Source organism: Anolis sagrei, chromosome 2 (assembly GCF_037176765.1).
Source record: "Anolis sagrei isolate rAnoSag1 chromosome 2, rAnoSag1.mat, whole genome shotgun sequence".
Classification (NCBI taxonomy): Eukaryota; Metazoa; Chordata; class Lepidosauria; order Squamata; family Dactyloidae; genus Anolis; species Anolis sagrei.
The window spans coordinates 21,968,075-21,982,782 of NC_090022.1; the positions used below are offsets into that span (position 1 = coordinate 21,968,075).

The window sequence follows — 14,708 nt, forward strand, 5'->3', positions numbered from 1 at the left end:
TCAAAATAGGACAAGCAGGTGCTTGTGTCACATCCACAGAGACTGCATTTAATGTGGCGTCCAGCCCAGAACGGATCAAAGCGACTTTGTCTGCAAAGAACCGAGCAAATGCTTCACAGCGCGTGGCCGAGTTGTCAGGGCTCCCGGCTGAAGTAGGGGGAGTTAAAAGACCTCTGACAATCCGAAACAACTCCGCCGGACGGTTTTTTGCAGACGCAATAGTGGCCGCAAAGAAGGTTTTCTTTGCGGCTTTTATTGCCGCGGCATATGCCCTTAAAAAGGACACAAACCGTGCTCGATTTGGCTCGCTTGGGTCCGAGCGCCACACGCTCTCTAGTTCCCTCTTCCTTCGCTTCATCGCTGCCAGCTCCTCAGTGAACCAAGGAGCTGGTTTAGCTCGGTTACTTGAGAGGGGACGTTCCGGAGCGATCATGTCAATTGCCCTGGTCATCTCCCCATTCCAGAGAGCGACCAAGGCCTCGACATGGTCACCTACCGAGGTGGCGGGAAACTCCCCAAGAGCCGTCAGGAATCCATTCGGATCCATAAGCCTCCTGGGGCGGACCATCTTAATGGGTCCTCCACCCTTGCGGAGGTTAGGGGGCGCAGTAAGCCTAAATCTGATCAGGAAGTGGTCGGTCCATGGCAACGGAGAGATAGACAACTCCTCCACACCGCCACCCTGCTCCCATCCCTGGCAGAAAACCAAGTCCAATGTGTGTCCAGCACAGTGGGTGGGACCAGTTATTTGTTGGGACAGCCCCATGGTTGCCATGGCAGACATGAAGTCCTGGCTTGGCTTGAACTTAAACACAATCGGCACTGACAAGATTACCATCTGCCAGCTGCAAAAGGCCACCTTACTGGGATCTGAACGCATTATTCGCCGATACATCACACAGTCCTAGACTCTTGGGAAGTGTCCGGCGTGTGATCCAATACAACAGCCAGCAGAGTGTCTGCTGTGGACTCATCTTGTTGTGTTTCAAATAATAATAATAATAAATTATTTTTTATTTCTTTTCTGTCTTTCCTCGTGGCTTGAGGAAGGTAACATCATTAAAAACATACAATCATCTAAACATATTCTATAAAACAAACATATTAAACATATTTGAAATTAAACAAAGAGTTCAAAGTGGGGGGAAAGGAGATTTTGAGTAATTGTTATGAAGAATTCCTGGATAGTACAAGACTATAAGTTGGGAACAGAGCACCCCGGTAGGTCATAGACTCTCATTTTTGTAGACATAAGAATACTGAAACAATGTACTTTATGTTGTGTCAAAAAGGATTGAAAGAAATCACCTTTGTGAACACATCCAAACTCACACTTTAAGTACAGGTGAATCCTACTCCAAAATTATTTCATAGTAACAAGATTACAGTCTAGAGAAAAACACAAAATGCAATAAGGAATAAAACTTACACATAATATTTATAAGATCAGTAACTATTTATTTACTTATTGGAACTTGTAAGGATAGCAGAAAACTTTGACTACAGGTTCCAGGATCCCACAGCCAGAATGACCACTGGAGATTCTGAGAATAGTAGTCCCACACACTCCAAAAAACAAAGGAACAAAAACTTTTACAGGGCTCCATTGGATGTCACAGAACGACTCAATATCTTTAGGCACTGCCAGACGGAGCAGCAAATGGCAAGCTAAGACCAAAGACTGCTCACAGCAAAGGTCAAGGAATCCAGTTCGGTCTGTTCTTATTGAAAATAACAAGAAATATTATGTAGCTCTGAAATAATAATAAAAACGGTTGAAGACTTAGTTGAAGAATTTCTCATCACTAGCCCCTTTGCAAGATGCCATTTTCCTCAAAAGAGGCTGGTGAAATTGATCCTTAAGGATTGGTAAATTTAATCCACTGGCTCATCATCTGTTGCTTCCTCTTCATTCTCCTTTCCAGCCATGATTTCCTGTAGCAACATTTCCTTCCAAGCCTCAAAGTCCATGTTATCCTTAAATTCCTCAAGGGCTGGATCCACCAATACCACGTTTCCCTCATCTTCTTCTTCCTCTTTCTCGTCCCCAAACTCTTCAATTTCATACTCCCTTTCATCACCATCCTCTTCAAACTCATCACCATCCTCTTCTAACTCATCACCATCCTCTTCTAACTCATCATCATCCTCTTCTAACTCATCATCATCCTCTTCTAACTCATCACCATCCCCTTCCTCTTCATCATTTCTTGCCTCTTCTTGCTCAGAGTGTTCTCTATTTTTGTTGGATGCCTCCTCCTCATCGCTACTGCTTTCACCTTTATCTTCTTCCTCTAGAGGGTATTTCTGAACTCTGAAAAGATGGAGAGAGGGTTAAGTTTAAAAATTTAACAGCTTATATATATAGTTCAAAGAGTCTGAAATATAATAATAATAATAATAATAATAATAATAATAATAATTAGAACCAAGGCCATCAAAGCCAGAATTGAAAAGTGGACAACAGATCCCAAATTTAGACTCTGCAAGGAAGCAGATGAAACAATAGATCACATCCTCGGCTGCTGCAAGAAGATTGCGCAGACAGACTACAAGCAGAGGCACAACACCGTTGCTTAGATGATTCATTGGAACTTGTGCCACAAATACCATCTGCTTGCGACAAAGAACTGGTGGGATCACAAGCCAGAAAAAGTTACAGAGAATGAACACACCAAACTCCTCTGGGACTTCTGGATTCAGACAGACAGAGTTTTGGAGCATAATACTCCTGACCTCACAATCATGTTAAAAAATAAAGTATGGATCGTTGATGTCGCAATCCCAGGTGACAGCAGGATTGCAGAGAAACAACTGGAAAAGATGACATGATATGAAGATTTAAAAATCGAACTGCAAAGACTCTGGCACAAACCAGTAAAGGTGGTCCCAGTGGTGATTGGCACACTGGGTGCAGTGCCTAAAGACCTTGGCCTGCTCTTAAACACAATCGGCGCTGACAAAATTACCATCTGCAAAAGGCCACCTTACTGGGATCTGCACGCATTATTCGCCGATACATCACACAGTCCTAGACACTTGGGAAGTGTCCGACGTGTGATCCAATTCAACAGCCAGCAGAGTGTCTGCTGTGGACTTATCTTGTTGTGTTTCAAATAATAATAATAATAGTCTGTCAGCTACAAAATGCCATCCTACTGAGATCTGCATGCATTAGTCGCTGATACATCACACAATCCTAGACACTTGGGAAGTGTACGATATGTAATTCAATAGTGACCTTGTTTGCTGTGTAATAAACTTGTTGTGTTTCTCATAATAATAATAATACTAATCATAATAATTATTTATTTCTATATCACCCTCTCCCCCCCAAAGGGACTCAGGGTGGTTTACAGACACAAAACAAAAAGGCAAAAAATCAATTACTCAAATTAATACAAAGAAATAAATATGCCACTTTCATAAAATTAAAGCAAAATACTACTGAGAACCGGTAACATTAAAAAGCAAGTTAAAATGAGCAAACAGGACAATGTATTATCCTATATAACCAGGTATACATTTAAAACTTTTTAGTCAAAATTTCAACCTAGAAAGTCTGGATCAATTTATCCATTAGTCCATTTGAATACTGTACCTTAACTCTTTATTTAAAAAAGGAACCATCCCATTCTGTGAGTAGAATGGTGACAGAACAGAGTCTGGTCATGAGAGAACCTAAAAAGGGGATGACCCCATCTACCCTCCACCATGACACCACTTCTGGACCTTTTGAATGCCTGGACAGTGGAATGGGTGCCCCATAGGGGTGACTGCCCAGAACCAGCAATGGAGCTTTCTGCTCTCTGTGGAATAGCCCTCAACTTATCCTATCAAAATCCATAATTTTCACCCCCCCCCCCCACATTTGCCCTCAATTTATGCATGAGGTTGACTTATACCTATACAAGACTGTATCCTTATTATGTTGTGCTCCCACAGAAGTTGAGGAAGCAAGAAGCCATTTTGTTCCCTTCTGCTTCAGGTAAGCCTTGTCTTAGGGGGCACTAGGAATCTGAGTGTGATTTTAAAATTAGCTTCTGAGTGTGTTTCTAAAATTAGAAAGGGTTTAAAAAGAGGTGTTTATACAGTGACAAGTTGCGGAAATACGTTTTTAAAACTTACTTGTCCATCAGATTCTTGAAATCCTAGACAAAAGAGAAAGGACTGAAATGTAGTCATATATATATTATTATCATTTATTGCATTTATATAGTGCTTTTCTCACTCTTGGGGTGACTCAAAGAGGTTCACAACATAATCAATGGCAAAATTCAGTGCCTCACATGTATAGAACATCACATATCAAATCAACAATATATGTCAATAAATTAAAACCACGAAACTATAAAAAAAACACTCTTAGACACAATATAAAGCATTTAGACCGTGAATCAATCCCAAGGTTATCTACTTCCATATTTCCATATTACTGTCATTCACCAAATGCCTGCTTGAAAAGCTAGGTCTAAAGTTGTTTACTAAATGCTAGGAGGGAGGGGGCTGATCTAATCTCACTGGGGAGATTCATAGATGAGGGGCCATCACCGAGAAGGCCCTGTCTCTTGTCCCCACCAGTTGCGCCTGTGAGGGCAGCATGACTGAGAGCAGGACCTCCCTGGCAGATCTTAGTGTTCTAACTGGCTCATAAAGGGAGATGGGTTTGGACAGGTAAGCTGGACCAGAACCATTTAGGGATTTATAGACTAAGGCAAGTACTGACAGCCAGTGGAGCTGACGCAACAGGGGGTGCTATACTCCTTGTATGCCGCTTTAGTGAGCAACCTGGCTGCGGCCCATTGGACTGCTAGAAGTTTCTGACCAGTCTTCTAAGGCAAACCCACGTAGAGTGCGTTGCAGTAATCTGTTCAAGATGTGATGAGAGCGTGGACCACTGTGGCCAAGCCTGGCTTCTCAGGGTACGGGAGCAGCTGGCGCACAAGTTTTAACTGTGTGAATGCTCCCCTAGCCACCGCCAAAACCTGAAGTTCCAGACTCAGAGACGAATCCAAGACAACTCCCAAGCTGCAAACCTATGTCTTCAGGGGAAGTGTAACACTGTTTAACACAGGCTGTAACCTTATACCTTGTTCAGCCTTACGACTGACCAGAAGTACCTCTGTTTTGTCTGCATTCTGAACAGCCTTCTTAGCAGCACGTGGAAAGGAGTAGTAGAGGTGCAGATGGCACTGAACTCCAAAACTCAGGATGACCTCTCCCAGCAGCTTCATGTAGATGTTAAACAACATGGGGGAAAGTATTGAACCCTGTGGGACCCCACAGGACAAAGGCTGTGGGCCTGAGCATGTGTCCCCGAACAACACTTTCACACTTCCAATTCAATAAAAAGTATTGTTTTATCTCTATTATTATCTGCAAGTATCATTATTATTCAACCACCTTTGAAAAATCCCCTCAAAATAAGCTGGAAATAAGTACAAACTATTGCAAACTACAGCACCTCATAATGATCAATAATAGAGGCTAGGCCTGTCGGTTTTAGTTCGTTAATTCGTTAATTCGTAATTAAATCGTTATTTTTACCATATCCGAAGCGATTTCAAAACACATTTTCAAACCCGGAAGGGTTTAAAAATATCGAAACAGCAGCCCCATTTTTTTTACGAGCTTCAGCTCGTGTCGTTAATGGGATGGAGGCTGCTGTGCTGACTGAGTGCTGCTGCTGGTGCCTGGGAGCCAATCCGGCGCTCCCAAGCACCCCAGCAGTGCACCGTGGCAGAAGCCTGTGGAGGGAGAAACACTCTCTGCTCTCCTGCGGAAGAGCCGAAGGCGAGGGAGGTGGGGATCCAGGCGCACGCAGCGTGAGAGGGAGGGGGTAGAAAGGGAGGGGGAGGAGGAGGCACGCGCGGCGGCGGCACTGACGGGACCCAGGCTGCGGAAGCCAGAAGTTTCCTCCCCTCCCCTTCTTCTCTCTCTCTCTCTCTCTCTCTTACCCCCTTTTTCTTCCTGGCTGTCAGTCAGGAGGGAAACGGGCCAGGGAAGGAAGAGAAAGAGGCCGGTTGTGAGCGCGCGCGCGCCATCCAATCGGCTCCGGCTTCTGCGCCCTCCTCCTCCTCCTCCTCCTAGCACTTCCTGCAACACAGCTGGGAGGAGGAGGAGGAGGAGGAGGAGGAGGAGGAGGGCGCAGAAGCCGGAGCCGATTGGATGGCGCGCGCGCGCACTCACAAGCGGCCTCCGCGCGCCATCCGGCTCCGGCTTCTGCGCCCTCCTCCTCCTCCTCCTCCTCCTCCTAGCACTTCCTGCAACACAGCTGGGAGGAGGAGGAGGAGGAGGAGGAGGGCGCAGAAGCCGGAGCCAATTGGATGGCGCGCGCGCGCGCTCACAAGCGGCCTCCGCGCGCCATCCGGCTCCGGCTTCTGCGCCCTCCTCCTCCTCCTCCTCCTCCTCCTAGCACTTCCTGCAACACAGCTGGGAGGAGGAGGAGGGCGCAGAAGCTGGAGCCGATTGGATGGCGCGCGCGCGCGCTCACCCGAGGAGGAGGAGGAGGGCGCAGGAGCCGGAGCCGGATGGCGCGCGGAGGCCGCTTGTGTGAGTTTTCAGGGCTGTATGTATGACCATGTTCCAGAAGCATTCTCTCCTGACATTTTGCCCACATCTATGGCAGGCATCCTCAGAGGTCTGTTGGAAACTAGGCAAATGGAGTTAATGTTCGCGCATGCGCTAAAAACCTGCGGGCGCCATCTTAACGAATCGATTCGTTATTGGGCCTGAATAACGAAATTCGTTTATATTAACGAAATTTCGTAAATATCAAAACTTGTTTTTAGAAAGTTTCGTAAATATTTTAAATATCGAAACAAAAAAAACCCCCAATTACAAAACGATTTTAGAAACAAATTTTTTCTTGATCAAACAGGCCTAATAGAGGCATATAACTTGCAATTCGACACTCAGGCACTCAGTATTTGGTATGAGATAGTTATGTGGGTCAGTGATTAGAGCATGATCTGGAGGACAAGCCCTATGAGGAGCGGTTTAAAGAGCTGGGAATGTTTAGCCTGCAGAAGAGAAGACTGAGAAGAGACATGATAGCCATGTATAAATATGTGAGGGGAAATCATAGGGAGGAGGGAACAAGCTTGTTTTCTGCCGCCCTGGAGACTAGGGCGCAATGGAGGAATGGCTTCAAACTACAAGAAAGGAGATTCCACCTCAACATTAGGAAGAACTTCCTAACTGTGAGAGCTGTTCAGCAGTGGAACTCTCTGCCCCGAAGTGTGGTGGAGACACCTTCTTTGGAGGCTTTTAAAAAGAGACTGTATGGCCATCTGTTGGGGGGTGCTTTGAACACGATTGCCCTGCTTCTTGGCAGGGGGTTGGACTGGATGGCCCAAGAGGTCCCTTCCAACTAACTCTATTATTCCTGATCAGTGTTGACCTTAGTCTATCTCAGGAAGCTGTTGAAAATATATAATTTTATGAGGACATCTATATCACCTTGATCACCAAGATGAAGGCTAGGAAAAATAAGCGTATATAAATGGCATTTATACACAGCGGGCTCTCTGGATTTGCAAGATTCACTTCTGGGACCCTTTTGCGGATGTCAAAAAGTGCAGACGTTGACCATAGAATTGCACTGGAGAACCTAGATATTCTGAGAGATGTGTTCTCTCAGATTAAAGAAAATAGCATTTATAATTCATGCTTCCCCCCCCCCCACTTTTACATGGGTTCTGTGATCCTAACCCGGTGAATGTGGGGGATCTTTTATGCTCTTGCCTACCTTAAGAAAGGCAATGTGATCTGTAGTGACCAATGCTGCTTTGATGTTGGAAAGAGTCTCAGCTTGCGAAGCCCTGTCCTCTTCCAAGGAAGCCAAGGCGGTCTTCATCTCCTTCAGGTTTTCCTCCTTCATCCCCTGAACAATCTTCTTAAAACTTTGTTCTTTTTCATGCAAGGTCTGGTGAAGAACTTCAAAACCTTTCGAAATGTCCTTCAAGATATCTTCAGTTAAACTCTGAAACCAGAAAAAAACAACCCCATGTTCAATTTTAATATTGACTAGCCATCCCCTGCCATGTGTTGCTGTGGCCCAGTCTGTGTATATGCGTTTTGTGTGCGTATATATGTGTTTATGTGTGTGTGTGTTTTCTTGTCATGTCAGGAGCGACTTGAGAAACTGCAAGTCGCTTCTGGTGTGAAAGAATTGGCCATCTGCAAGGACGTTGCCCAGGGGACGCCCAGATGATTTGATGTTTTTATCATCCTTGTGGGAGGCTTCTCTCATGTCCCTGCATGAGGAGCTGGAGCTGATAGAGGGAGCTCATTCGCCTCTCCCCGGATTTGAACCTGCGACCTGTCAGTCTTCAGTCCTGCCGGCACAGGGGTTTAACCCACTGCGCCACCGGGGGCTCCGCGTTTATGTGTGTGTATATATGTGTGTTTGTATGTGCATGTATATTTATCTATCTATCTTTCTATCTATCTATGGGTGTATATATGTGTGCTCATGTATTTGTGTGTTTATATGTGTACATGTATACTGTGTATATGTGTGTGCTAGTCTATATGCATATTTGTGTGTATATATATGTATATGTGTGTGCATGTGTATATGTATATGTGCATATATGTATATTTGTGTGCGCATGTGTATATATATGTGTGTGTTTATGTATCTATGTGTGTATATTTCTGTGTGTTTGTGCATATATATACGTGTATGTGTATGAATGTGTGCATGTGTATATGTATATGAGTGTATTTGTACATGTATATATGGTGTATTTTTTTTGGGTTTTTAAGTCTGTTCTGCTGGGGTTTTGTGTGTGTGTGTGTGTGTGTGTGTGTGTGTTTAGGGGTGATGGACACTTGTTGGCCTGAGAGGTGTTTTGTGTCCAAATTTGGTGTCAGTTCATCCAGTGGTATTTGAGTTATGTTAATCCGACAAACGAACATTACATGTTTATTTATATAGATTGTTAAAGAAAGCATCAAATACACCAGGAGGGCTATCTTGCAGCTTGCATGCCACACTGAAAGGGTGGGAGGAAGAATTAACGAGCTGATTAATTGGGGCTCTTCCTTTGAATTAAAGTATCTCACAACCAAAACCACGTTTACCTCCAGTGTTGTAATTTCTTTTTCCTGAAGAGATTCATCTCTAGTGATAGATGCCAGATTTCTCTTCAGTAGCTTCAGATATGGCTTCAGTTTTCCCTGAAGAGCACAGAAACACAAACATCAGTGAAAAAATGTATTGTCTAAGGCTTTCATGGCAGGAATCACTGGGTTGTTGTAGGTTTTTTCGGGCTATATGGCAATGCTCTAAAGGCATTTTCTCCTGACGTCTCGCCTGCATCTATGGCAAGCATCCTCAGAGGTAGTGACTTGCCTAATATCCCTGGGGAGTGAATTCCAGAGCTGGGGGGTCACCACAGAGAAGGCCCTCTCTTTCGTCCCCACAAGTCGCACTTGCGATGCGGGCGGGAGCAAAATAAGGGCCTCTCTGGAGAATCGATGAGGTTGTGTGGGTTCGTAGACAGAAATGCGGTCACGCAGGTAGGCGGGTCCCAAACCGTTCAGGGCTTTGTAGGTCAAAACCTGCACCTTGAACTGGCCCCAGAAAATAAACGGCAGCCAGTGGAGCTCCTTAAACAGGAGGGCTGACCGCTCTCTGTAATTTGCACCAGTTAATAATCTGGCTGCCACCCGTTGGACTAATTGGAATTTCCGGGCTGTTTTTAAGGTCAGCCCCACGTAGAGCACATTGCAATAGTCCAATCTAGAGGTAACTAAGGCGTGGACCACCATGGCCAAATCTGACTTCACGAGGTACGGTCGCAGCTGGTGCATGAGCTTCAATTGTGCGAAGGCCCTCCCAGCCACTGCCGACACCTGAGCTTCAAGCGTCAGCGCTGAGTCTAGGAGGACACCCAAGCTGCGGACCTGTGATTTCAGGGGGAGTGCAACCTTGTCAAGCACAGGTTGCCACCCTATACCTCGATCTGGCCTACAATTGACCTGGAGGACCTCTGTCTTGTCAGGATTGATCCTCAGCTTATTTGTCCTCATCCAAACCATCACACTCTTATGATCCATTGTCAGAATACAGTCCTTACACTGATACCAGACTGGCATGGCTCAATGCTATGGAATAATGGGAGTTGTAGTTCTAAAAAGCTTTAACCTCACCAAAATACAACTGCCTCACCAAAATACAGCTCTTAGGATTCCATGGCACTGAAAGTGGTGTCAACCTGCATTAATTCTACAGTGTAGTGCCCCCTTACTCACAAATGCATGTTTACACCACATGTAATGGGTGGCAGCAGGGAGAGAGCTATGGTATAAAACCAGGAGACTCACTCCTAACCAGAAGCAGCTACTGGTATACACGGACCTGGTTGTGGGCACCCTCCACATCCCAAGTCAGGCATCCACATTATCTGCTTTGAACTGGGTTATATGAGTCCATATTGCCATATAATTCAGTTCAAAGCAGATAATCTGGATTTTATATGGTAGTGTAGAAGGGGGCTTAAACTGCTATGACTCAATGGTATGGAATCCTGGAATTGGAAGCTTTGTGAGGCCCTAGTACTCTTTGGAAAAAGCTAAAGACCTCGTAAAGCTTCAACTCCAATGATTCTATTACATTGAGCCATGGCAATTAATGTACACACTGTCACCAAGTTATAAGTATGTTATAAGAGGTTGTGAAGTATGTTGGAAACTAGGAAAATGAGGTTTATATATCTGGGGAATGTCCAGGGTGGAAGAAAGCACTCTTGTCTGTTGAAGGTAGGTGTGAATGTTGCAATTGGCCACCTTGATTACCATTTAAAGGCCTAGCAGTTTTCGAGGTCTGGCTTCTTAGGACCTGGGGGGATTCCTTGTTGAGAGATGATTAGCTGTCCCTGATAATTTCTTGTCTGGAGTTCTCTCATTTTTGTGTGTTCTCCTTTATTTACTGTTATGAGTTTTTATGTTAGAGTTTTTAATACTGGTAGCCAGATTTTGTTCATTTTCATGGTTACTTCTTTTCTGTTGAAATTGTCAGGAGAAATTTAAAGTGGATTCATTCTCTAGGTCAGGGGTCCTCAAACTAAGGCTCAGGGGGCTGGATACGGCCCTCCAAGGTCATTTACCCGGCCCTCGCTCAGGGTCAACCTAAATCTGAAACAACTTGAAAGCACACAACAACAATAATCCTGGGGGTTTTTTTTGGGCTATATGGCCATGTTCTAGAGCAGTGGTTCTCAACCTGCGTGCTACCTGGCGCTTTGGCTTACAACTCCCAAAAATCCCAGCCAGTTTATCACCTGTTAGGATTTCTGGGAGTTGAAGGCCAAAACAACTGGGGACCCACAGGTTGAGAACCATTGCTCTACAACATGGCCATATAGCCCGAAAAAACCTACAACAACCCAGGATTATTATTGTTGTTGTCGTGTGCTTTCAAGTCGTTTCAGACTTAGGTTGACCCTGAGTGAGGGCCGGGTAAATGACCTTGGAGGGCTGTATCCGGCCCCTGGGCCTTAGATTGGAGACCCCTTCACTAGAGAATGAATCCACTTTTAATCTGGTTTCTGCCTCTTGCTGAATTCTGGGGTTTGTAGTTTAGTGAAGGTGGAAAAGGCTCCTCCCTAATCTACAAACCCCAGAATTCTGCAAGAGGCAGCAGCTGGATTCTCTAGTGCAGGCAGGCCCGTAGCCAGGATTTTGATTCGGGGGGGGGGGGGGGGCTGAGTGAAAGAGGGTCTACCCTAGCAAACCTTTTGTATTGTTACCCCAATACCCCCAATATATATGAGATATATGAAGCATGGTGATCAGATCATGATATGAATAAACACAACAGTTTAAGTTTTGGGGGGTTTTTTTGTCGTGTCAGGAGCGACCTGAGAAATTGCAAGTCGCTTCTGGTGTGAGAGAATTGGCCGTCTGCAAGGACGTTGCCCAGGGGACGCCTGGATGATTTGATGTTTTATCATCCTTGTGGGAGGCTTCTCTCATGTCCCCGCATGAGGAGCTGGAGCTGATAGAGGGAGCTCATCCACCTCTCCCCGGATTTGAACCTGCGACCTTTCGGTCTTCAGTCCTGCCGGCACTTCGCCACCGGGGGCTCCGAACAGTTTAAGTAATGTACCAGTAAGGCCTTTTTGCAGAGCACCATGAGAATTTCGGGGGGGGGGGGGGCTTCAGCCCCCGAAGGCCCCCCCCCCCCCCCCCGGCTACATGCCTGAGTGCAGGGATCCACAAACTTTTAAATCAGAGGGTCAGGTCACAGTCCCTCAAACTGTTGGAGGGTGGATTATAATTTGAAAAAAAAAACACGAATGAATTCCTATGCACACTGCACATATCTTATTTGCAGTGCAAAAACCACTTGAAAACAATGCAATAATTAAAATGAAGAACAATTTTAACAAATATAAATTTATTAGTATTTCAATGGGAAGTGTGGGTCTGCTTTTGGCTGATGAGATAGGATTGTTGTTGTTGTTGTGTGCTTTCAAGTTGTTACAAACTTAGGTTGACCCTGAGCAAGGGCCTGGTAAATGACCTTGGAGGGCTGCATTCGGCCCTTGGGCCTTAGTTTGCGGACCCCTCCTCTAGTGTGATGAGGTCCTCCCCAGAGGCAGGCATGTAGCCGGGGGGGGGGGGGGGGGGCTTGGGGGGCTTCAGCCCCCCCCCCCGAAATTCTCATGTTGGTTTGCGAAAAGGCCATATTGGTACATATTGGCATATTGGTATGCAGGGGGGTATTGAGGTAACCAGGCCCGCAGCCAGGATTTCGATTCGGGGGGGGGGCTGAGTTTTTTTCAGGGGGGGGGTTGGGGGGGCTGAGTTTCGGGGGGGGGCTGAGTCTGAGTGAAAGAGAGTCTACCCTAGCAAACCTTTTGTATCGTTACCCCAATACCCCCATAGGTAGGTAGGTAGTCCCCTGACATTAAGCCCAGTCATGTCTGACTCTGGGGTGTGGTGCTCATCTCCATTTCTAAGCCGAAGAGCCAGCGTTGTCCGTAGACACCTCCAAGGTCATGTGGCCGGCATGACTGTATGGAGCGCCGTTACCTTCCCGCCGGAGCGGTACCTATTGATCTACTCACATTTGCATGTTTTCGAACTGCTAGGTTGGCAGAAGCTAGGGCTGACAGCGGAAGCTCACGCTGCTCCCCGGAATCAAACCTGCGACCTTTCGATCAACAAGCTCAGCAGCTCAGCGCTTTAACCCACTGCGCTACCGGGGGCTCCCTAATACCCCCATGCATATGGGATATATTGAGCATGGTGATCAGATCATGATATGAATAAACATAACAGTTTAAATAATGCACCATTAAGGCCTTTTTGCGAACCACCATGAGAATTTCGGGGGGGGGGGGGCTGAAGCCCCTCAAGCCCCCCCCCCCCCGGCTACATGCCTGGGGGTAACGATATAAAAGGTTTGCTAGGGTAGACCCTTTTTCAATCAGACTCAGCCCCCCCCCCCCATCGAAATCCTGGCTATGTGCCTGCCCAGAGGAGATGCGCACTTGGGTTTACGTGTGTGTGTGTGTGTGTGGGTCTCACCTGAGCGTCTTGCACCGCATCCTTAGTGGGCAGGAAACGGTGCCTTCGGTGGCGGGGCAGATCCCGGCAGATGACGCAGATGGGGAGCTGGTCCTGGAGGCAGAAGAGCTTGAGGGGCTCGTCGTGCTCCTCGCAGAAGTCCCCCTCCCCCGGCAGCGCCCCCAATCCCTGGTCGCGCTCCAAGCGGCGAACCTTCCTGGCCACATTGGCCAGGGCGCGGTTCCGCACCAGGTCCCGCATCTGGAAGGGGAGGCGGCACTCCGGGCAGGGCGCCCCTGGAGCCCCCAGGGACAGGCAGCCCTTCAGGCAGGCCAGGCAGAAGTTGTGCCCGCAGCTCAGCATGTGCGGGTCCTGGAAGAGGGACAGGCAGATGGGGCACACCAGGTCTTCCTCGAGGCTGGAAGCCATGGCGCTGGGGGTGGCAGGGAGGCTTAGGGGCGCTCGCACACTCTCCGGGCTCCTCTCCCTGGGGGGCAGGGCAGGGCAGGCTCCTCTTTGCACGGCTGCTTTCGCTTTTGTTACCAACTCTCCGGAAGGGAGGGCGCCGCTTGGAAAAGCAGAGAGGAGACCACAGGCTAGAGCTCAGCCCTGGGCAAACGTGGGCCCTCCGGGAGTTTTGGACTCCACCTCCCACAATTCCTAACAGCCTCAGCCCCCTTCCTTTCCCCCCTCAGTTGATTAAGTTCGCCCAGGCCTGCTATAGCTGCACAGTCCTGGACAAACTTGGGCCCTCCAGGTGTTTGGACTCCAACACCCACAATTCCTAACAGTCTCTGATTAGGTTTGCCCAGGTCTGCTATAGCTGCACAGGTATGGGCAAACTTGGGCTGTCCGGGTGTTTTGGACTCCAACTCCCACAATTCCTAACAGACTCAGGCCCCTTCCTTTCCCGTCTCAGCTGATTATGTTTGCCCAGGCCTGCTATAGCTGCACAGTCCTGGGCAAACTTGGGACCTCCGGGTGTTTTGGACTCCAACGCCCACAATTCCTAACAGCCTCAGCTCCTTTGTTTCCCCCCTCAGCCGATTAAGTTTGCCCTGGCCTGCTATACCTGCACAGGTCTGGGCAAACTTGGGCCGTCCAGGTGTTTTGGATTTCAACTCCCACAATTCCTAACCGCTGGTAGGTTGTGAGGAATTGTGGGAGTTGAAGTCCAAAACACC

At 47.1% G+C, this 14,708-nt stretch overlaps 1 protein-coding gene across 1 annotated transcript; it reads right to left on the reverse strand.

Moving 5' to 3' along the window:
- Positions 1–1,437: 1,437 nt before the first annotated feature.
- LOC132765665 (nuclear factor 7, brain-like) lies at positions 1,438–14,571 on the reverse strand. The gene is made up of 5 exons (XM_060759944.2): positions 13,546–14,571; positions 9,091–9,186; positions 7,751–7,984; positions 4,129–4,151; positions 1,438–2,314 (listed from the first exon to the last, which is right to left on the reverse strand). The coding sequence occupies exons 1-5, from the start codon at positions 13,951–13,953 to the stop codon at positions 1,876–1,878; spliced, it is 1,200 nt and encodes a 399-aa protein (XP_060615927.2). The 5' UTR covers positions 13,954–14,571; the 3' UTR covers positions 1,438–1,875.
- Positions 14,572–14,708: the final 137 nt, after the last annotated feature.